Source organism: Lathyrus oleraceus, chromosome 3 (assembly GCF_024323335.1).
Source record: "Lathyrus oleraceus cultivar Zhongwan6 chromosome 3, CAAS_Psat_ZW6_1.0, whole genome shotgun sequence".
NCBI lineage: Eukaryota > Viridiplantae > Streptophyta > Magnoliopsida > Fabales > Fabaceae > Lathyrus > Lathyrus oleraceus.
Window position 1 is genome coordinate 500,718,098 of NC_066581.1, and position 25,652 is coordinate 500,743,749.

Consider the following 25,652-nt stretch of genomic DNA (forward strand, 5'->3'; position numbering starts at 1 on the left):
CTCTTGCTGAAAAGGAATTGGCTGAACTGTTCATCGACACTGTCCAACCCCAATTCTACGAGAAGATGGTTGGAAGTGCTTCTTTGGGATTCTCCGAGCTTGTTGCTATAGGAGCTCGTGTTGAATATGGTGTAAGGAATGGCAAACTGGCGGTTGTAGCTGGAACTTCAAGTGTTAATCCAAAGAAGTTCTCTGGAGGGTTTCCTAGAAAGAAGGAAGGGGAAACGAATGCTGTGACTGATGGTCAAGGAAGAGCTCCTCCAAGAAGGAGACCACAACAATATCCACCTCAGCAATATGTTCAATAACCAATTCCCTATCAGCAACCCATGTATCCCGTCCAGTATGCTCCGCAACCGTACGTAGTTGCTGTGACGCCTGCATTCAATCAACAGCCTGCTCAGGCTTATCAAGCGCCTCCAGTCTATCGACCAGCTCCAGTTCAACCACGTGCTGCGGCTCCTCCAGTTTATCAACAAGCACCAGCAGCTTCTGTTTATCAACAGCCGAGAGCTCAAGCTCCGAGGCAAAATGCTCAGAACCAGAACAGGAGGCAAGGGGAGAGGGCGACCTTCAATCCAATCCCAATGTCGTACACTGAGCTTTATCCCTCCTTGTTGCAAAAGGGGTTGGTAGTTCCCATACCTATGGGACCTCCACCTGACCATCTTCCTCCATGGTACAACCCTAATGCACACTGTCCTTTTCATGAGGGTGCCCTCGGTAATGACCTAGAAGGTTGCTACGCTCTAAAGCATAGGGTTCGGGAATTGATTGAGAGCAAGATCTTGTCTTTTAAAGACATGGGACCGAATGTGAAGAACAATCCCCTTCCTCCCCATGAAAATCCTGGAGTCAACGCCATTGAAGACACTTCTGTTGGTGTTACGGTTGATAAGGTGGAGGATGTAAAGACTCCTTTGGCAGCATTCCATGCCCGATTGGTGGAAGCTGGCCTGATCAATGTTAATCATGACAATTGTGAAGAGTGTGCCACACACCCGAAGGGATGTCAGGTGGTACGAGACAACATTCAAGATCTGATGGATAAAGGAGTGCTTCAAATATCCAGTACTGTGAAGAACAAAGACGTGTTGGTAATTGAACCTTGTTTCAATTTACCTGAACCAGTTGAAATCCCTTACTATAGCAGAAGGGTGGCGCCTGAGAATAGTCATCCATCGCCTGTGGAAATATGTATGCCCACGCCTTTTCCATATGAGAGCACCAAGGCCGTGCCTTGGAAATATGAGATTACTGCTGTGGATAAGGTTGTTGAAGGAAGTGCAGACGCTGAAGTGATAGAAGCTGTAAGTGAAGATGTCACCAATATTGCAAGAATGAGCAGAATGACCCGTAGTGGTCGAATCTATACACCCGAATTCAATGTGACTCCTCAAGGGCCAAACAAGGAATCAACGGTTGCAGCTCCCACTAAAGAACCCGAAGTGGTCCAATCCGAAGATGTTGTTGAATTCTTGAAGTTAATCAAGAGAAGTGACTACAAAGTGGTGGATCAGCTGCATCAAACACCATCTAAGATCTCTATTCTGTCTCTGCTACTGAACTCCCAAGCCCATAGGGAGGCTTTGTTGAAGGTGCTTGCTCAAGCTCATGTAACTCAAAGCATAACAGTAGACCAATTTGATGGGGTAGTGGTGTCGCATTACGCGAAAAACCGGCGGGAAAACGAAACAACAGAGCCGCCACCGTGCGTTATTTATCCCAAAGGAGGGAAAGGAAACGCTCGAAGTAAACCTGGAAAGAACATGGTCTCGCGACCAGAGAAAGATGGGATCGGGAGTCGGTTATGCGAAGGGAAGGTATTAGCACCCCTACGCATCCGTCGTACTCGACGGGATCCGCGCACAAAAGGATAGAAGAAAGGTTGCTAAAGACTGCTCACAAACTGCACAAGGCTGGAAGGAAACACACAAAAACAAAAGAAACGGGACTCGGTAGGATATCGCATCCTGGGCCTACGTAGTCTGTCAAGCGAAGACATCAGAGTCAACGTAGTTCGGGACAGGGGAAACGTGCTCGCTAGGATGTCGCATCCTATGCATACGTATCTTCTCTAACTAGAGAAGAATCAGAGCACTCGTAGCTCGGCTAACGCCCACCAAACAAAACACAAACAGGAAACCGACTGCCAATCGCTGGACTTACGTCAGACTCCACACAAACAGGCAAACATGGAAACCGAATGCCAATCGCTGGACTTACATCAGACTCCGAACCAACAAACACACACAGGAAACCAACTGCCAATCGCTGGACTTACGTCAGACTCCAACAAGCAAACAAGACGCAGGAAACCAACTGCCAATCGCTGGACTTACGTCAGACTCCAAACACACACAAAGGGGCTGAAAAAGAAAAAGGGCGCCCGGAGAGATCAGCTCATCTCCTGCCTACGTATCTCATCTGGTATGAGGATCAGGGCGACGTAGTTCCCCTACGCAGGGAAAGAACTTCTAACCTAACCAGAGACAAAGGGAGACACAAACTACTAGGGAGACTACGACTCGAGCCTAGAAGTTGTCATGCATACGATCCCTATGTTGAGGTTTCTATCCTAACTTGCACAGGGAGCAAGCTATCCTAACACAGCACAATCAATCAAAAGCACAAAAGCAAGCACACACACTATATGCAAACAGATGGGCTCATACAAGGTTAGGTTTAGTCAAGGGGTCAAATCAACCTCGACAAACAAGCCAACTGGAAAAGGGTGTGGTTAGCTCTTAACCCTAACATTGAGAGTTAGGGTGAAGCAGATGAAATGGGAAGTGAGGGTAAGACCTCACAACTCTTATCCCTGGCCTGGGAGAGCTTCAGACAAATGAAAGTGTGGGAGTCCAGAATGTGGGACTCTTCTCCACAAATGACTGACACAACATGATCTTGGGTTCTTATCCACAATGCATCAACACAATGGTGTGAGCAAGGTGAATGACACAAATGAATAGCAGGGGATGGATTGCACATCCCTTGTATCTGCCAATGCCTCTTCACTTAGGAGGTCTTTGAATGTACAGGGCACAAAGTTAAACAAACACAAGCATTGCCTCTTAAGGAGGACTTCAGACAGGTGCCTGCCCACATAACAGGACAGGTCTTCCTGACTACATGAAGTCAAAGGAGTTATACCTCAGTGGTAAGCAAACCACAAGCTAGCAAAGCAAAGTTCAAATGAACTCTTAAGCAACTTAAGTACCTGTGAAAAATCTAAATCAATCAGTTCAACTGTGCAGACAACCAAACAACAGTTAACATCAAACAGACAGACAATGTTCACAATGTGCAAGCCACAAGGCAAATTCAAAATGAGTTAGCATCAACCTACAAAACACACAAGTGTTAGTAATCAAGAGCAAACATCAATGCTCAAATGAGGAAGCATCATCAACTATGGACTTGGATGTTTAAACCTGAAATCAAAGCCCACATGTAAGCCACAAACCACTAGGTCAAAGCCTAAGGTCAAAGATGGAGGAAAAAGTCAAAACAGAACCTCAAATTTAACATGAATCATCCTTATCCAATCAAGAATAAGTCTCAAAAAGTCTCACATCAAAATCATTAAGCATATTCATTTCATGAGCAAAACATGGCAAGGTATGCAAAAGCTAGTCACATTTGAGACATCAAGAAGAAAAATGCACATCAAATCCAAAATGACTCAAATAATCTTGGAAAAATTCATGAGTACACAAGACATATAACATGATCATCATACAAAAAATCAGAGGCATTGGACATCATTAGGCATGGCAATCACATAGCACAATCCAAACAATCACATGTGTGACACAAATTGTTACACCAAGTTAGCATGAGCATAAAACAAAATGGGAGCATGGGAAAAATCTCAAACCAAAGCCAAAATGTCACTCAACATGTCTAGAATCCACACACAAAATTTCAGAAGCATTGGATCATTTTTGAGCATTTTATGATGAAAGGAACAAGGCAAGGTCAAACATGTATGTGCATTCAATCACCCTAGGACAAAATATTTTTTTTACCAGGCACAACTTGCAATCTTATGTTCATAAAAAACTAGACAACATAAGGAACACAATGCAAAAAATTGGAGATCAATTGGAGCATTTTCCTATTTTATATGATTTTTGGAAGTGGATGAAAGATTTGAAAATTAAAATGGAGCCAAACATGGAAATAGGAGGGAAAGTGAGAAAAATAGCAAAGCATTTTGAAAAAGCCTTCGCTCGGTATCGAACCGAGTCCACTTTTGAATTCCCAAGCGCGCCACAACCAAAACGGCAGCGTATCAACACCAAAACCCTAAGCCTGGCGCATTTTCAAATTTTCGTAGCTAATCATGATGTTCGTAGCAAAATGGTAGCGAAACCCTAGCAATTCTGGAAACAGCATGGTGTTCATATGTGGAAGATGAAGATCATGAAGATCTTCATACGAATTTTCCAGATTTCAAAAAAATGTTCCAGAATTCACGAATTTTTACACCAATCGGTTCATCATTCCACATACATTCAAGATCAAACATCAATTAACCATGGATCATCATATACAACTCAAATCGAAGCGAAGAAAAAATTTCATCCAAACTTGAATTGAGCATAACTTTGTGTATAGTGCACCAAATCACTCAAAATTTGTACCAGAATCAACACCATTCAAGGATCTACAAGAACATCACAATAATTTGCAAAATTAAAGAGATCGAAAACTAACCTTCTTGATGAGCAGAACTTGGAATCACGTGATGCAAGGTTTGTAAGGCTTCCAATCTTCTCTAGGATGCTTGTAGAGATGAATACTGGTGAGATTGAAGCTCAATTGCACACGAATCCAGCTCAAATTGCAATTGCCATGGAATCTTCAAGCTTTGCACATGAACAAATATGGCACGGTTTGCTTTGAATTCACGTCCAGTTCTACTCAAAAACGCTTCATGAACATGAATCAATCAAGAGAAAATGTTCTTGTGTGAAGAAATTGAGAAAAAGTTTGAGAGAAGATTTTGGATAATTTCTTGAATCTAGATCTGAAATGAATGCTCATGATGAAAACAGTTATGATTATCTATATATATGCTATGCTAATGATGTTTAAATCATGTTTAAGCCTAATGCAAATGTGATTAGCAACTTCTAAGGTGTAAGTGCAAAATGACATTTTCACCTCCCATGCATGAGAAGCACGTGAACAGTGCCAAATTCTGGCCCAAGTCCTCTTAAAATCAGTCCATGCACACTTTTGAAATGGTTTTTTATGCCCATGATCATCCAAAATGATGTTATGCAATTTTCTTCACAAATCTTCATGAATAAGCCAAAGACGATGCAAATGAAATCCATGTCATGTGATGGTATGTTTGGAAACTACAAGTTATAAGGATCAAAATGCAAAAAGAACCACTCATTTTGGAGCTTTGGTTCAAAAGTTATGCTCATTTGAACTTTTGAACACACTTTTCCATGATTGGACCATATCTCCTCAACCACACATGAGAAATTCATGTACTTGGACTTTTTGGAAATGGGAGAGAAAGATCTTCAACTTTCATGTTGGACAAAATTTCATTTGAAGCTTTCTTGATGATGTAATATTGAGTTGAAGTTGGTCCCAAATCTTTCCATTTTTGGAAACTTTCAAATTACAGGCCACTTGCTATTTTTGGAAAGTCTTGACCTGACCTCAAATTCTTCAATGTTGATGTTTGAAATGTCAAATGAGACTTGTTTGAACATGAATGAGGCATCTCTAATCATTTCCCACCTTCAAATCCACTGTTGACTTTGCAGTTGACTTCTGTTGACTTCTATGGGCCTCAGATGAATTGATCATGTACTGATGAGTTCTGAGCCTTCAACACTTGGCCAAATTGCTTCAAAGTGGTCCTTGAGTCATGTGAGCTCATTGGAACCACCCTAGGGCTTTGATCTCATGGAGAATGCTCTTGTTGCCTTGCACAGTTGAATCTCCTGACCAGTCTTGCATGATGAGATGTAATGGACTATGCAATGACAATGCAATGTTAATGACCTAAAAAATGAAATGAATATACAAATGGGAGGTGCAAATTTGAGGTGCTGCAGCTGCCCCTATTCAATCAACTGGGAACCTGAACGGATGAGAGCAACGGCTGTCAGACCTTCAAGGTAAATAGAGATTGAATACCAAAGAACCGTAGAAATTTGCACTATGTGGGATATGAACAGGATATTTGCAACAGTAACCAGACAAGACGTTTACCGACGACTCTACTGGGGAGTTTGATTTTTTTCAGAAAAGGAACCACATCCAGACATCGAAAGACGATGAATGGGAATAGAAATCACAACTAGACGCCGACGGACGACTAGGAAAAACTCGACGTTTATCGACACCAACGGAGAGGTGACCAGACATCAACGGATGAATGGGAAGACTCGACCAGACGTCAACGGACGAACGGGAGAAGCTCGACGTTTACCGACACCAACTGAGAGGTGACCAGACATCAACAGATGAATGGAATAAAGGGATACAACCAGACGTCAACGGACGAATGGGAAAAACTCAACGTTTATCGATACCAACGGAGAGGTGAATGACATCAACGGATGACCTGGAAAAAAAAATACAACTAGACGTCAACGGACGAATAGGAAAAACTCAACGTTTATCGACACCAACGGAGAGGTGACCAGACATCAACAGATGACCTGGGAGAAAAGAATACAACTAGACGTCAACGGACGAATAGGAAAAACTCAACGTTTATCGACACCCACGGAGAGGTGACCAGACAGACTCGACCAGACGTCAACGGACGAACGGGAGAAGCTCGACGTTTACCGACACCAACGGAGAGGTGACCAGACATCAACGGATGAATGGGAAGACTCGACCAGACGTCAACGGACGAACGGGAGAAGCTCGACGTTTACCGACACCAACGGAGAGGTGACCAGACATCAACGGATGAATGGGAAGACTCGACCAGACGTCAACGGACGAACGGGAGAAGCTCGACGTTTACCGACACCAACAGAGAGGTGACCAGACATTAACGGAGGAATGGGAAGACTCGACCAGACGTCAACGGACGAACGGGAGAAGCTCGACGTTTACCGACACCAACGGAGAGGTGACCAGACATCAACGGATGAATGGGAAGACTCGACCAGACGTCAACGGACGAACGGGAGAAGCTCGACATTTACCGACACCAACGGAGAGGTGACCAGACATCAACGGATGAATGGGAAGACTCGACCAGACGTCAACGGACGAATAGGAAAAACTCAACGTTTATCGACATCAACGGAGAGGTGACCAGACATCAACGGATGACCTGGGAAGACTCAATGTTTACCGACATCGAAAGATGATGCGTACAGAAGTGAAGCAAGACCAGACATTTACCGATGACTGGGAGTAAGACTCGATGTTTACCGACACCAAAACAATGGTGTTTACCGACACTAAAAAAGGACGATCAGACATTTACCGATCACTGGAATGAGACTCGATGTTTACCGATACCGAAACAATGGTGCATACCGACACCAAAGAAAGAACACACACGGGTGCTGACATGACACTTACCGGTATCACAGGGATGACATCTACATATGTCGAGGCAAGGCTAAACACTTGCTGGGGATCTCATTGGGGAGAATCAAGCTTTCCTCTCACCTGCGGGTGAGGAAATAACCCTCTCTGGGGAGTTATCAATCCTGAATGCTGTTAGGAGCAACTGTAGCAAATGTGTCGTACAGATGTTGAACAACGACCGCCTCCGCCGGGGATATGGTCTGATTAGGTTTGACACATGAATGCATATGTTTGAATTTTTCTATGGCGTAATGCTCCATATTGAATGGAAATGCTACGCGATTTGAGGATGCAATGATCACTACATGCAAGATGCAAAATGATGAAAATTCCTGCTGGGGAGCAAACGGTACTGAGCACACAAATCTGAGTAGATTCTCCAACTCTTTGGGGAGACGCACTGCCGGGGGTGCCTTGCTGATCTGATACTCTGGGGACGACAGAGAAACCAACCCAACTGGGGAGACTCTGTATGGGGAACCCGCCAACTTCTCAACCGTGCTGGCGAATAGCATCGCTGCTGGGGAAAGGATAAATCCCACCGGGGACCACCTTCACCGAATCCAATCCACTTGGGGACTCTGCTAGGGAAACAACCAATGCTCACTTCTGCTGAGGATAGCAGCCAATCCACAGGTAGGATAAACTCTACTGGGGATAATTTCCGCCGAGCCTGATCCACTTGGGGAACTCGCTGGGGAAAACCATCAACACAAACCTCTGCCGGGGATCTGCTAAGGGAAATCATTCACAACCCTGCTGAGGATTACAGTACTTCATACCCGACTGCTGAGGAATAAACTACTCACTGATACCTCCGCTGGGGATACAACATCCTTCAGACTCAGTGGGGACCAACATTCTTCAGACTAGCTGGGGATAAAATGGCCTTTGAACCTACTTCCGACTGCTGGGGAGACAGTTCTAACATCTTTCAGGCTCGCTTGGGGAAACAACCACTTCCAAGCCTACTGGGGAAACATTCTCAATCCTACTGAGGAATCCCTGATCTTGGCTATACTGGGGAGGCACCAATCTCGAATCAGCTGTGGAGATAACACTCCCAAATCCACTGGGGAGACGCGGCCTATTTGACATGGAACACCCGTCGATTCGTCAAACACCGGCATTCATCATCCAATCACAGTGTCAACTTTCCACTTTTGAGGACTCCCAGACCCATCCGGTCTTTTATGATTCATCACCTAATATTCTCGTCTCTTCTTTGCTTCGAGACAAATGATCTCCTCGGATCCGGGCAAACTCTCCAATCTTCAGACTTTGAAGAGTCTTCTTGATTAACCCTCCAGGATCGTCGCACGTTTCTTGCTGTCTTCACCGTTCTTCTATCCCTTGCCCCTGATCGGACTCCACGGGGATCTCTTTGTCAAAAAGCTTCACATCACAACCTGCAAGTGAATGAAGATATCTAACAGCACCTGCACAAGAGATCGTTAGATAAAAGCGTGCCCCCAGGCGTGCCAACATTTTAACACCTAGGTCACTCAAACTTCCGAATAAGATTTCCAGATTCCAATCTTATAAGCATGCATCGGAAGGGACCTCTATGTTTCAAAATGCAAATATTCTTTATCAAACCAAACGGATGTTTTTGCAATCAAAGCGGTAATGAAAACAAAAAAAACAAAATTTATTTGACTGAACATGCATTTTATTGATTGAAACAAAAAGGTGGCTCAAAACCGAGCAACACACAGGAAGAAAACCCTGAAAAGAGGTGATTGCGCACAAAAGGAAAAACCTATCCTAATGGCAATGTGAAACCGTGATCTCATCGGGTTCCAACTCGATTACACCCCATATGTCCTCAAGACTTTCCACGCTTTCTGTCTTCTGAACAAGACGCTTCCAATCGATCTCTGTCGAGGATTATCCAGGTCGTATCCAAATCTCAAACGATCATGCTAGACGCAGTTGTTCGTTTCATTCCCTCTTTTGCCTGGACTGCCCTTTCGGGTTTTCAGTCCACCAGGATACCCTTTTTTGCCCAAGCCGCCCTTGTGGGGTTTTCGACTTGCCGGGTGTACAAATTCTTTTCATTCTTTATCCCTAACTTTTGCCCGAACCTTTTCCTTTTTTTTTTGGTTCGCCGGGATGCCCTTTTTTGCCGGGACTCTTTTATTCCTTTTGTCCAGCGGGTCTCTTTTTTACGAAGTATCTTTTAACTGCGTCTGCATTCACAGGGGATGGAAAATTCTCATCATCCATGGTCGTCAACAACAAGGCTCCACCAGAGAAAACCTTCTTGACCACGAATGGACATTCATATCTGTATATCCACTTGCCCCACGATCGTCTTGAGGAGGAAGGATCCTTTTCAATACCAGCTCTCCCACGTGGTACGCACAAGGTCGCACTTTTCGGTCAACAACAAGCTTCATTCACTGGGTACAAATGCCCCATGACAAGTAACTGCCAGCCCCTCGTCCTCAATCAGGCTCAATGCGTCATACCGAGTCCTTACTCATTCAGCCTTTTCTAATTTCTCATCCATCAGGACTCTCCACAATGGGATATAGACTTCAGTAGGTAATACCACTTCTATCCCCTACACGAGCGAGCGCGGCGTTGCCCCAGTAGACGTACACACCGAAGATCGATACACAGGATACAAGCTTCCTACTCAGCCACCATTATTGGTGTCTTCAACTGTCAGTCGGGAAGCAAAAGGAATGCGGGATCCCCTTTGGCGTAACCAAAGCAGCACTAACTCATTCACCTTAACCCCATCAGACATCAGAATCCGTTCGGATTCAGGGTCAGGCCCCTCCTCCGGGATCGGTTCCTCACAATCTTTCGATTTGAGCACCTCGAGATGTCCTCATCAGGGAACTCAAACTTCCTTGGTTGATAATCCTCAATGGGTTGCGGGGCGATGTAATCGGATAATACACTCCCCTCGATTGCTTTCTGAGAGGTATACTGAATATCGTATTCAGTCAACATCATTTGCCCTCTCGCCATCCGTCCGGTCAATGCTAGCTTCTCAAACACATACTTGATCGGATCCATCTTGGAAATCCACAAAGTGGTATGAACCAGCATATACTGTCTCATTCGGCGAGCAGCCTATGCCAAAGTACAGCAAGTTTTCTCGAGCAGTGAATGTATTGTTTCACAGTCGGTAAACTCTTTGCTAAGGTAAATTGCATGCTCTTTTCGACCAGACTCGTTATGCCGACACAATACGCACCTCATAGACACCTCGAGGGCTGTCAAGTACCAGATTAACAGTTGTTCCTTCCATAGGAGGCATCAGAATTAGAGGTTCCTGCAACTTATTCTTTTATCTTTCAATGCCCCTTGGCAATCATTATCCACCTGACCGTTTGATCTCTTTTTGTTTTCGGTTCAGGCATTTCTTGCATTGCTTTTCCCTTTTCTTTTCTTTTCTTTCTTTCTTTTTTCTTTTTTTTTTTTAGCAGGATCAACCTCGATTCCTCTTTCGTTCACAATAAGTCTCAGCATTTTACCGGATAGCACTCCACAAGTGCACTGATTCGGACTCAACCTCAGTCTGAGTTGTCTCAACCGGTCAAACAACTTGCCCCGGATCCACCAGATGCCTTTCTTCTGCTTGGGACTTTGCTATCATGTCATCAACATAGCATTCGATTTCATGATGAATCATATCATGAAACAAAGTCACTCTGATACGTGGCACCGACGTTCTGCTTCACTAGAGGACAGTCTTCTCTCAATCGTAGCTTGTGCACAACGATATCGGTATCCGACCCTGGCATATCCTGATACGACCAGGAGAAGGTATCCACATGCTCTTTCAACAGAGCTACCATTCTGCTCTCGACTCGCCTCTGAAGCGGCCCCAACTTTCACTTCCTTTCTGACCTCGGCGGTGCCTGGAATGACAATCTTGAATCGCTCCTCGTGCGGTTGAATCCCCTTCTCCTCTTATTTCAACAACCTGGCTAATTCCAGCAGATCACAATCTTCTTCGCCTTATTCTTCGGCATGATAGATCGGATTGTCGAAGTCATACAAAGGTGTAACCGAATTGTTATCAATGAGATCAGTAGGATAGTCTCTTTTGAGGTCGGAACAAGACAAATCAAAAGGAAAGAAAAATAAAAATAAACATTGCCATTTTTATTTTTTTATTTTTAAACTGCAAAAATAAATGAAAGACAGGGAACACCGCTTTTAATCACAAAAACATCCATTTATTAATGATGCAAAATGTTGCACAATGAAACACATGAGATGGCCCTTACAATGGACCATTACGTTTCGGGCAAAACGTATGGTATTCATGCAAACAGAATTGAAAAACAGAAATACTACTCTTCATGATGAGTGACAGTGATGATCTTTGAGGCCTTCCAGTTCCCTGGTACGCACGATTTTATCCACGAGTCAAGCTCGCCGTCACTGTTAATCTCTTTACCCATTGTACAGGCGTGACCCGGATCCAGCATTCCGGCACTGACGAATGTGAACGGTTGACGACGTCCTCTGTTTTGTCTAGACGAGTCTTGGTCTGGCTGATAGCCAATCCCGAACATATCCGCTTTCACCATAATGTCTATGATCTTTCCCCAGCCTAGGGCTTCTCCGTTCTTCACCACTTCCATGGCCTGTTTGTAAGAAGAAATGGACAGCTTCTTCTCTTTCTCAGCAATAACGGCGTTTTCCACCTTGACGGTTTCAACTGCCTGACTCGGTGTTTCAAATTTTACATCGTCCATTCCTACTTCAATCATTCCCTGAATTGTTTCCCTCATCATTGCACACCCATGGGTAGTGACAGCCGCACAACAATTGCCACCATCAGGGAAAGCTCCACTCTTCATCAGATGTTTCGGGACCACAGACATTGGAATTTTTAACTGATCCCCATCAGTCACCTCTATTCCTCTCTTGACCCTTGACATCACTTTCACCTCTATAGGACCATGCATTGGCACGGGGTTAACATCATCATTCAGTATCTATGCCAAACTGATAGCCTTAGAATCCATCATATCTTGGACGACATGCTTAAAAGCTCTACAACCCTCAATGTTGTGTCCGGGTGCCCCAGAATGGAACTCGCACCTGGCATTCTCATCGTAGTTTGCAGGCCTCTGATGCAGTTCTACAGGAACCAATATCCTCAGCCAAACTAACCCAAGATCCCTCAACCTCTTGAACAGAAGGGTATAAGTCACGGGTGGCTTATCAAACTGACGATTCGTCGTCCCCTTCTTCATTTGGCCCTTAGCTTTCTGTGCTTTCTGTCGAGGTGGCGGTTGTTGCTGTTGTACAGGTGGATTACAACCAGGAGTGGTTACAGTGGCAGCATAAGGGTGGTAACGATCCTTACCGCGTTCTTTCTTGGCCTGCACACCACCTGATTCAACCTCCTTTTTGAGCTGACCATTGCCAGAGGGCTTCTTTACTACGGATGACGGAGCCTTTCCCTGAACTTCCTCCTTTATCATCCATCTTTCAATCCTATCCAACCTCTCAGCAATTGCTTTCTGCCCCAAGGCGAGCCCCTGCACGACTTTGAACAACTCCCCCATCATCTCTTTCAATTCGAGAATGTCGGCGTTGGGTGAATCCATCAGCTTGGATTTGTTGAGTCTGGCTGGATATCTGAACGGAATAGCTATGCGCACCGGTTAGATACTGACACCTACAAAACAGCAAACAGGTTAATATGACTCACACATGCAATGTCTATCCGTATGAGGAGAATTCCGTCCTTTGATTCTAGCATCATTGAGACGGATAACATTTCCACAATAACATTGACATCAGGATATCCCTCAACCAGAATCTCAACCAAAAAAAATGGACCCTGAATACGGATATACATGGGTTAAATGTAGATGAATGCGAAATGGGAATGATGCAAATGCATGCAGGCAGGTCACTGTGCCATCCTCCAAGTCATCTGAGGATCAACTGTACTGGACCAGTCTCTGAACTGATTACAATCATCTGAGGGCCCGAGTAACCCTAAATCCAACTTGGGGAGTTCCGAAATAAACGGAACAGAGAATATATCACCATCATCACAAGAGATCCACTGAACGGATGACAACCAGATCCTCTGAACAGGTATCTTCAAATTCAACCCGGGGATCCGAAATAAACGGAACCCGCTGATAGATATCACGGACAGCACTCCGGCGTCTCGGAAATAAGTACCCATAAGTCCAACTGAACCATAGTCACCATCTGTACCTGCAAATGATTCAATCCCACCCCACTCACGGGTGTCATCTAGGCCAGGGTAAGGTCAAGAGAAACGCAGGATAAACAATCCTTTCAAGAATATCATCATGTACACACCAGATGTATGCAACGATAATACACCATCAGAATCTGAACTGCTCGTGATACCATGTTCCGCTAAGTGGCGCTTGTCGCACCTCAAAAATGATGATAATGCGATCCCTCGCGATGGGACGCGGAAAAATGTTAGTTCGAACAGAGTCGCCACCGAACTTTATTTATCCCAATGAAGGGATAGGAAAATATCGAGAAAACCTCTATAGATAAGAATAATGGTCGTCGCAACCATATTCGGGTTCGGGAGTCGATTACGCAAGGGGAAGGTATTAGCACCCCTCACGTCCGTTGTACTCAACGGGAACCTCTTAGTCTGATTTTGCTATTTGACTGTTAATTGACTGTTACTTGTTTGCTTCGAGTGATTAGAATTGATGATAGATATGGATGAAGACCTCAGGAGGGGGGAATGAGAGGCTTTTTATTAGTGTGCTCGCGAAGATACAGCAATCTCCTGCCTACGTATCCTTATGGTGCAATAAGGAAATCAGAGCAATCGTAGTTCGGGCTACTACGAATATTTGGTGTGTTTTGTTTTGATGAACGACTGTGTAGGTCGGCGTTCTAACGGCTAAACGCTGGCATGTCTACTCTCGGGGGAGGCTCTAGCACTGGTTTGTTGTGCGCATTAGAAAGGATTGACAGTGTTCTTTTTGAAAGGGTTTTGGTCACGCGGGGGTGACGAGTTGGTTTGATGTGTTTGGGTTTGATTGGTTTCGATCGCGCGGGGGCGAGAAGTTAGGTTAGATTTGTTTGAGTTGTTTTTGGAGAACGACGAAAGATTGAGCAATGTGGTGTTCACCAATCGTCCAATTCTTTCGAGGAATAATAAGGCGTCCGCCTTCTATTCCTTTTTCATTCAAATTATTTTGAAAGTTTGTTTGTGGATGTTTGAATGTGCATGGTAGTGAGGCGTACGCCCCCTACTTGCTTATTCAAGGAATAACGAGGCGTACGCCACCTATTCCTTTACCCAAGTTTATTTAACGTGTTTTAATCGGAAGTCGATAATTTGTGCAATATGGCGTACGCCAATTATCCAAATAATCGAGAGACTGTGAGGCGTACGCCTCCCATCTTTTATCATCCGAGGTTTAAATTGTAAAAGATATGTTTAGATGTTTGTATGTGATTTACGAAGATAGTTTGTTTTTGAATTGGTAGGTTTGGATTTGGTATGATTTGAATTTATTCGATTGTGGTTTTGAATTGATGACGAAGATTCGAGCAATGTGGCGTTCGCCAATTATTCGAATAATCGAAAGATAGGGAGGCGTACGCCTCCTATCCTCTTTTCATCGGAGATTTATATTTAAAAGGGTTTAGGAATTTTGTAGAAGTGTTTTGAAATGTTATGATTTGAAGTTTAATCGGGTGACAAGAACTTGCGCAATATGGCGTACGCCAATTATTCAAGTGCTTGAGAAATAGTGAAGCGTACGCTTCCTATCTCCTTTTCAACCCAAGTTTATTTTAAAAGAGAAAATTCTTTAGAAGTTATATTTGATTTGAAAATTGGTTTGAATTCTTGTTTATGAATGAAATGAGTTTAGTGTATTATTCATCTACTCGATTAATCAATAACCAAGTAGGTCTCATTGTAAGAAAGCCCAAGAGTAAGCTATGTGAGGTTGATGGCGATGCTAAAAAGCGATCGACTTACAAGGGTGTTTTAAAAATGGGCTTGACTCTTAAATCAAGAATTGTATGATTTGTGCATTTTTGAAATTGGTTTATGATGAATTGAAATAAAATTGAATTTTGAAATGATTTATGAAAAGATGATTTGTGAAGTAATTTAATTCAAAATAATGTGAAGTTTGTGATTGAAAGAAGTTAACCAAAGTTCTTTTTAATCAAAATTAATTTACTAAAATTTATTTAAACTGATTAATTAAATTAATTAAAATTAATTATCAAAATTATTTAATTAAATCAAATAATTAAGTTAATCACAATTAATTAATAGAAATTAAACTAATTAAATATTTTAATCAATTAATTAAATCAAAAGAGAAAGAAAATGGATATTAACATTGATTTAATCGGTATGTGGCGGTGAATATGTACTCGGAACCAATTTTGAGCGTAAATGGATGTTATTCACAAATTCGAAACTTGGTGAAAAATATACTATCGATTTGTTGAAAATATGGTGGCATACCGTCATGGAATTGCCGGATCCACGAGTTAAAATTCCTACTTATCACAATAGGATCATCTATTAGCAATAGAGTGATTATTTACACATTTTTATAATTATCTACACACTGCGGGTAATATCGAAAAAATGTCATCAGGCAGAAAATTTAAACCACTTAGATCCCATTCTTTTCAATAGTGATACATGAAATATGACAGCAAAATAAAACAAGTTTGATGTTATTTGGACGAATGTGACGAGATCAATTTCTCTTCCTGGTACATAGGTAGTCAATCACACACACCCTTCTTTATTAAGCCTAAACATGTATCATACACAAGAATTCACTTAAAAATAACTGATTTCAAACTGGGAAATACCCAAATCAATTTTCAAATCCGGTAAACCAGTTTAATATCCAGGTGAAACAACTCAAAACAGATGCAGCATACTGATACTTGACTTAACTAAAAGATATTTCTCAAAGGAACAAGTCTACACAAATATGTCATAGTGATATTAACTCAATTAACAACCATTGCTTCATCGGGAACATCAATACACACTAAAGAAGAAACAAATACTACACACCAACACCCTTATTTTCAGGACATAATACGCTACACTGTTTAGACGAGATAAGATGCACCAAATGCAAGGTAAATGTTGATGATGTAAAAACAATGCACTCAAGCAAACCCAAACGAAAAAGGGAGAAAACAAGGTTACCGATAGAGGACAGGGGTGAACTCGAAATGCGGTCGTGATGGTAAGGATATCGCCGGAGATGGTGGTCCAAAAATGACGACCGTCGGATTCGTTTGGAGACGGTTGCGTAGTAACCGACGAATGAGTTGCCGGTTGTTGGTGAATAGCTCGTGATGACGGTTGAAGCGTTGAAGCGGCGACGATTGATGAAGAAATGCGTGGTTCGTAACAGAATCACAATGTAACCGCAGCAATTAGTTGAAATCGTTCATCTGCTTGATAATATCCATGGCTCTAAAGCTTCAAACTTTCCCTGAAAAAACAGAAAATTACCAACAGCAAAACATTTTCAACAAATCAGTTTAAACAATTTTTTTCAGAAATGGTTGAGAGGTGGTGCGAAATGGGTTTGACGGTGCGAGGTGATGGAGGGGTTTCGCCGGTGTAGTGGGTTTGCGAAGGCGATGGGATTTAAGGTGGTTCGGTGGTTGAGGAATAGTCGAGGGTTTCACGAGAGGAGGCGGAGGTTGTGATGGAGCTTGACGGTGGTGTTTGGGTGGCGGCGTTTAGGGTTTGGGACGTGGCGATTGTGATGGTCGAGGGTGGACGATGAAGATGGCGGAGGCGATTTGGGGTTTGACGGAGGTTGTGTGATGGTGGAGACGGAGAGGGATTTGGTGGCGAAGGGGTTTCGCCGGTGGTGAATCCGCGGCGGCGGTAGGTGGAATGCGAAGACGGATTGAAGGCAAGCGATGGAGGTGATGATGATGGATGTTGAGCGTTATTTTTGTGGCGGTTTCGTTATGGTGGTGAAGGTGAACGGCGAAGGGGTTTTGTGTGAGATGATGACGATGGTTATGCATGTGAAGATGGAGGTGAAGCGGATGGTGGCGGCGGTTAGGTTTTTTTGGATTTGGGAGTGAGATATGGAGGTGAGGGAGAGTGATTGTTAGGAAGGGTTTTTTGAGGAGTGAGTGAAATATGCTGAGAGTGAGGGTTTTCTGAGTGAGAGAGCTGGGGGATTTTTCCTTCTCGTGAGCGCTGAAGATCCTTTTTCTATTTTTATTTTTTTGTCGTTTTTCTCGTTTCAGCTGAGAGAGAGAGGAAAATGTGTGGAGATTTTGTTGGGAGTGGAGGGAGATAGTGGGGTAGCAGCTGGCAGACCGTTGGGAGTGGATTGGGAGTGGAATTAGAATTTGTTTTTAGTAGATTGGAGGATCCAATGTATATATTTCACAATTATTATTTATAATAAATCATAAAAAAAACTAACTAACAATTAATTTTAAACTAACTAATAAAAAAACAACTAATATTTAATTAAATAACTAAAATTTAAAAACTAATTAATATTTAAACTAACTAATATTTAAAAAATCTAACTAATATTTAAAAAAAAATAATCTCATTCTAATTATTTTAACTAAATAACTAAACCCAAAAAATATGGACCTATTAAAAACAAGAATCGAGTACTAATTTTATTCGGAAAAATTAAACCAGTCACACCAAAATTGTCAGGACAAAATATACTTAAAAAATACAGTCTTTCTTCAAATCTTGACAATTCAACCGATTTTTTTGGTATTCTCAAATAAATTCGTCCTGACTGACATTTTAGGTGTTTATTCATGATGCAAATGTACGTCATGCTATGCGTATGATGCAAAAATGAAACTGAAATTAATTTTGAAAAAATTAAAATAAGCCCGGACAAAATTGGGGTACGACAGCTGCCCCTATTTAATTATCTTGAATTAGAAGGTAAGAATGACAACGGTCATCATACATTCATGGTGGAAGGTAATTAAATACGAAAGGATCCAAATTTTGTCCTTTGAAATGCAATGGAGAGATGCAGATGAAAATGCAATGGTCACCAAGGTAATATGGGTAGAATGCCAAATCAATGCCAACCCTCGAGTCGACATTCAAATCTTGCACAGGTTGTTATTATTGTAAAGACAAATGTGGGACTGGTTTTCTGACACCAAAAGGATGACAGTCCAAATTGAAGGTTATCACCAAAAGGATGATGGGAATTCAACATGGTTTTTAGAATTGTCATCACCAAAAGGGTGATGTATAAGTTGAGCTTCAAAAGCAGTCATCACCAAAAGGATAATGGTTACAGGGGATACCACAAAGGATCGCCATCACCAAAAGGATGATGGTAAGATCAACAACAAATCTTGCTATCACCTAAAGGATGAAAGCTAGACACAATCCAAAGATTTTCATCACCAAAAGGATGATGCTCGTCACCAAAAGGATGATGGTTATTCTGATAAAGTTTCCATTAACAGAGGGTATAATATCAAGGCTATCACCAAAAGGATGATAGTTGACTCATCAACTTCAAAGATCACCGTCACCAAAAGGATGAAGGTATAGTCACACAACAAACTTGTTATCACCAAAAGGATGATAATAAGTCGAAACAATCACCATCACCAAAAGGATGAAGGTTAGATACAAGATAAAACTTGTTACCACCAAAAGGATGATAATAAGTCACACAACTCAAAGGATCCCCATCACCAAAAGGATGATAGTAAGATCGAAACAAAACCTTATTATCACCAAAAGGATGATAATAAGTTAACAGTCACCATCACCAAAAGGATGAAGGTATAATTAAAAGACACAACTTGTTACCACCAAAAGGATGATAATAAGTCAAACAATCACCATCACCAAAAGGATGAAGGTATAATCACACAACAAACTTGTTATCACCAAAAGGATGATAATAAGTCAACAATCACCATCACCAAAAGGATGAAGGTATTGTCAAACGACAAAACTTGTTACCACCAAAAGGATGATAATAAGTACACACGCTCAATGATCGCCATCACCAAAAGGATGAGGGTAAGATCAAAACACAAACTTGTTATCACCAAAAGGATGATAATAAGTCAACAATCACCATCACCAAAAGGATGAAGGTATTGTCAAACGACAAAACTCATTACCACCAAAGAGATGATAATAAGCACACACGCAATTGATCACCATCACCAAAAGGATGAAGGTAGGATCAAGACACAGACTTGTTATCACCAAAAGGATGATAAGAAGTCAACAATCACCACCACCAAAAGGATGAAGGTATTGTCAAACGACAAAACTTGTTACCACCAAAAGGATGATAATAAGCACACAACACAATTGATCACCATCACCAAAAGGATGAAGGTAGGATCAAGACACAAACTTGTTATCACCAAAAGGATGATAATAAGTCAACAATCACCATCACCAAAAGGATGAAGGTATTGTCAAACGACAAAACTTGTTATCACCAAAAGGATGATAATAAGCCGACACAAACTTAATGATCGCCATCACCAAAAGGATGAGGGTAAGATCAAAACAAAACCCGTTATCACCAAAAGGATGATAATGAGCCCATAACTCAAATGGTCACCGTCACCAAAAGGATGAAGGTAAGACCAATCAACAAAACTTGTTATCACCAAAAGGATGATAATAAGTCAATAGTCACCATCACCAAAAGGATGAAGGTACTATAAACAACAGAACTCGTTATCACCAAAAGGATGATAATGAGTCCACAATCACCATCACCAAAAGGATGAAGGTGAGATCATAACTTCAAAACTTGTTACCATCAAAAGGATGATAATAAGTTATAATAACTTCAAATACTACTGACACCAAAGGGATGACAGCGGGATTGGACTTTTCAAATGTCACCATCACCAAAAGGATGATAGCTTAAATCAAACTCCATAATCTCTATCACCAAAAGGATGATATTTAGATTGAACTGGACATCATCACCAAAAGGATGATGATTGAACCAGAATGACAAGGATTGCTTATCACCACAAGGATCGGCGACACCAAAAGGATGACGGTAAGTTGTAATAATTGCAGGGGTCGACATTCACCAAAAGGATGAAGGTTGGACCAAAACTTCAAGGATCTTCGACACCAAAAGGATGACAGTAAGATCACAAATGTCAAGGATTTACCATTACCAAAAGGATAACGGTGATCGTAAACAGGGTGATGATTAATATTATTCCTCAATGGACTTTCACCAAAAGGATGATAGTGAGAAAAATATTGGAAAAGTAAGGCTTACTGTCAAAGTTCAGTAAACCTGATTTGCTGGGTAATGTTGGAACATGGCTAGGTAAGACTTGCTTGGGGTATCGACAACAAAAGGTTGCAGAAAGAATATTCTCTGGGGAGATGTAGTTTCTGTCAACAAAAGGTTACAGAAAACGACTCGTTGAGGGACGCTCAACGCGAAGCAAGGTAAGTGTTTGGAGAAACATTGTTTGACTTAGCTGAGGATGACATCTTATCAACCAAAGATTAAAGGATGTAGCTCAATGGGGAACGCCCAATAGTAGGGTAGGAACTCACTTAGAAAAAGTGACAATGACTCAACTGAGGGTTGACCTGGATGCCTACGACTAAACCTTGGATTTTGATTCGTGCTATATGTGCATAAATGTCATGTATGCATTATGCATGAGGTGATGCATGTGATGCATGTGATGCCTGTTTGAATGCAAAGGATGATTGGTTTGTTTGGGATTGGCCCCCCTTCTCAAAGGCAGCGTATTTTGTGGAAACCAGTGTTGGTTGTATTTGTTTTTGTGTGGGTGCCACCAAGGTGGGTTTTGGCTTTTTTTGTAGTTGTCGATGTGGATTGGATTGTTGGTTGGTGAAAGGATCTGACTTCCCGACACTCGGTAGTTGATGATGCGATGAACACGCAATAGATGCGGATACTCTTTGTGCCCCAAGTTTGACTCTTGCTGATACGTTGTATTTGTCTTCGAGAAGATCTCGATTTCTTCTGAAGTGTTTGGCCAGCCTGTAACTGAGCATAGCGACGTGATCAACGCATGATGGTTATGCTTTTGACGTGCTGCAAGGTTTCTTGTCAAGATATGATATTGCCCTGGTATGAACTTTTGACGTTTTTGTTGTGAAATCAAGCAGTTACTAGTGTCTGACGCAATCTGCTTGAATGTCTTGAAGATATGACGGGAACTTGCCCCTTGCAACTTGTCTTACCCTTGATTGTAGGGTGTTCAAAGGAATTCTCCTTGAAAGGAAACCTTTAGAAGTGATTATCCCATGACATGGTCTGAGCTTGTTTTTCGATGTCCAAATTTGGCCATGGTCTGCCCCTGATTAGCCTTTGAGGGACTTGCCCCAGACGTACTGAGTATTGAAGTGTTTTTCCTCCCTGATCAACCGATGCTTGGAGATTCGCCTTATACTGACTACTTCTTAGTTCAATATAATCAAAAGATGATGCCATGCCCCTGATTCACAGGATGGTCCTGATTCATGTCTACACCAACGATCAAGTGCCACTCGAATTGCCCCTTGTTGGAATTTTCTCGATGTCAAGTACTGACTGACAGTTAAGAACTGTTATCCATGAAATGGTGATTTTAATGCAATAGTTATGCAAGTTTTGGAAAACAATCATTCATTTGAAATGTTGTGGTAGTGTGTGGCGAGTGGATCATGAGTCCAAACGCGATGCTGTTTTAGCTAGCGTGTGAATGATGTAGTGAGAATAGAATAATAGAAAATCTTTCGGAGTCAGTTTACTCAACCTTGATGTAGTATGCTTTCAGAATAAACCCTACTTCAATTAGGTCTTTTGAAGGTTGTAACGTGGCTTGGTTCATGGTTATTGAAACAAAAGGATATAAGGCTCAAAGTTTATTTTAACCTACCCCTTCTTCATGATGATCTCCAATCCTATGTTCAGTTAACTCACACACATTCGTCTTTTGCATGTGTAAGGGTAAAGATGGTGATTCAAAGTCTCTTGGAATGGCAGCCACCTTATTTCGTTTTTTGGATGTCGGTGACCCTTTGATTTTGGTATGGTGGTCACTGAATCTTGTTTTGTTTTGTTGGAGACTTTCATTGTCTCTTTTGATTCTTGTTTTGATCCCTAACTTTTGCATGGACCGCTCTGTTTGAAGCTTCAATCCATCGGGATTGCCCCTGTTTTTGCCTAAGTCTCCTTTTAAGGTGTTAGACTTAGCGGGCTCTTTCTTTGATTTTTTTTTTGTTGAAATTGTGACTGCCAAGTCATTGGTCATTGAAGAACAACCGACATAAAATTTGGATTTGTATGGTTCCTTCGACACTTCAGGACGTGTGCGAAGACTGGTATGTAGTTGATCCACGTATGGGATATCTCATCTTGTAATTTGAATGCATAGTCAGATTAACTGAACACTACCCTGCCCCAGGTTAAGCGTAAGGGTTTTTTATATCCGAAAGAAACTCCTACTTCTAGGCTCGAAGTGGTTGACTAGGGATTAACTCCTTATCTCTCCAGTGTTTGGGGATTTGAAACAATGCCTGTACATCATCAGCAGGATTTTATCCGAAAGCATACGATCAGCAATTATGAGTATTTCGTTTTCGTCATCCTCCTTCCAACATTTACTAACAATAGTGTGATAAAGGAGGTGAAGTGGAAAAGTATGTGTTTGTGCTTTTGTAAATGTGATAGATGAGTGAATATGAAAGATTGATTCAAAGCATGCATAATCATCCCATTAACAAAACCAAATACAAATAACAATGTTTAAAGCATACAGTACTTAGACAAACAAGATCAAATTACAAGAATGCAAAATGGTAAAAATGGCATAATGATTGCCTTCATTCAAATGAACAGGCCTTCATTTCTTGATTCTTCTACTTGCTCAGGCCGATAGGAAGCTTTATCTTCGAGGTTCACTCGACTCTGCATGCGCTGGCATGGGATTTGTTGCGACGTTTGGCCTCACTGGCGTGAATGTAAGTGCCTTACTATCAATCAGGTCCTGGACCTTATGCTTGAAAGACTTACAGTTCTCTATTGTGTGCCCTGGGGCACCCATATGATACTCACAGTGAGCATTGGCGTCGTAGCCTGGAGGATATGGTGGAGTTGCAGGTGTTATCTCCTTCAGAACAACCGATCCATCCTTTAGTAGGTGGGGGAGGATCTTGCTATATGATACTGGCAAAGGATCGAAATGTCTTTCAGGCCTCCTTGCCCTCTGCTGATTAGGTTGACGTGGTTGCGGAGCACGTTGCTGTTGATTTTGATGTGGCTGCTGGTAAGCCGGTTGTTGATAAGGCTGTTGATATTGTTGCTGATATGGTTGCTGATATGGCGTTGGGATGACAGCAGCAACCTGAGGGTAAGGCGTATGAACATTCAGATGTGCCCTATATCCTCCTCCTCTCATTATGGCATTGGTTTGACCTTCTGGCTTCTTTGGGAGATTAGGATAAGGTTTCTTCATCACACTTGAAGCGTTAGCGGCGCAGGGTAGCTTTCCTTTCTTGATCTGGCTTTCAATTCGTTCTCCCACGGAGACAACCTCAGCAAAAGTTGGGAAGCTGGATCCTACCATTTTCTCCATGTATTGGGTGTGCAGAGTTCCCATAAACATGTCAATCAGTTCTTTGTCAAGGAGAGGAGGTTGAACACGAGCTGCTAGCTCTCTCCAACGCTGAGCGTATTCCTTGAATGACTCATTGTTGCGTTGGGTCATGTCTTGTAGTTGTGTGCGGTTGGGCGCCAGATCAGTATTGTACTGATAATGCCTTAGGAATGCTTCAGCAAGGTCTCTCCATGATTGGACCTGTCCTCTCTCCAGTTGCATGTACCACTCCAGGGATGCCCCACTGAGGCTATCTTGGAAGTAATGAATCAGGAGTTGATCATTACCGATGTGGGCAGCCATTTTGCGACAGTAGGCTCTGAGGTGTGTTCTTGGGCAGCTAACCCCTTTGTATTTGTCAAAGTCCGGGACTTTGAACTTTTGTGGAATCACCAATCCTGGCACCAGGCACATGTCAACAGCGTCCAAACCGGGAGTAGTGTGAACCTCCAAGGACTTAAACTTTTCCTCCAAAGCATGGAGTCTATCAACAGCTGGGTCTGGGAGACCTCCAACAGCAGGTTTGGCAGGTTGTGGCATGAAGAAGGCGTCATATGGATCTTCATCACCTATCACGGATCCATGGCGAGCAGATGTAGCAGAATGCTCGTGGGGGTTCATGTTGACCATGGGAACAGGAATAGGGATCGGTCCTCCTCCAAGCTGATTAGGGTTACCATCAAGGTCAATCACTCCAGGGATACTAAGTGATGGGGATCCAAACTGAGCAACAACTTTCCTGGCTTCGGCGTTAGTCTCAGCATCTTTCTCCTTCTGGGCCAAGAGTAACATGGTCTCAAGCAGACGATCCATCTTTGCCTGCATGGAGTCAATGTCCGTTCTCATCGAAACCTGGTTAGCTTCAAGCTGTTCAAGTGTCATCTTGTAGTTGCGGCGTGTCTCGTACCGGTGTCGAGTAGTCAGCGTTTACTGGACAAAGGGTAGAACATGGTGTGAGATTTTGTCTCTGGAAGATGAAATGCAATGCATGTTTATGATATGCAAATGCATGAAGTTCTGCCATGTTTTTTCACATAGGAATACAGACTTAAAATTATTCACACGTCGGGTACGTCAGGATAACAGAAAGAAGTACGGGTTTCTCTGATTACAAGAAATTTCTCAAAGGTAGGTTCTAAAGTTATGTTTTCAAGGAAGGAACTTAGACTCACGGATCAAGTTCAAAACTTCCTCGCAATGGTGGGCTAGCCACATCATGATGGGAGTTCTGAAATGATCTAATCTAAGTGGAGTCTTCGTATTGTCCTAATAGGCGTACGCCCCTCGGTTCAATACTACACAACTCCGGGTTCTAAGTTCTTCTCGAAGCTCGGGTATGGAGCTTATCTCACAGCATACACCAAGTCCCATATCAAAGTATCAACATATTACATACAACATAAGCAACATATTAAGATACAAAGAAA

At 42.4% G+C, this 25,652-nt stretch overlaps 1 protein-coding gene across 1 annotated transcript; it reads left to right on the forward strand.

The window, feature by feature from the left end:
- The first annotated feature begins 329 nt into the window (after positions 1–329).
- LOC127131839 (uncharacterized) lies at positions 330–23,963 on the forward strand. The gene is made up of 3 exons (XM_051060734.1): positions 330–1,616; positions 23,501–23,590; positions 23,847–23,963. Exons 1-3 carry the CDS (start codon positions 330–332, stop codon positions 23,961–23,963), a joined length of 1,494 nt encoding a protein of 497 aa, XP_050916691.1.
- Positions 23,964–25,652: the final 1,689 nt, after the last annotated feature.

Bases quoted from the DNA above. Each gene is read 5' to 3' on its own strand.
- LOC127131839 (XM_051060734.1), top strand. From the start codon at position 330: ATGTATCCCGTCCAGTATGCTCCGCAACCGTACGTAGTTGCTGTGACG. The intron at 1,617-23,500 runs GTAACTCAAAGC...CTACTTGCTCAG, and splicing joins AGGTGCTTGCTCAAGCTCAT to GCCGATAGGAAGCTTTATCT. The intron at 23,591-23,846 runs GTAAGTGCCTTA...TCTGCTGATTAG, and splicing joins TTGGCCTCACTGGCGTGAAT to GTTGACGTGGTTGCGGAGCA.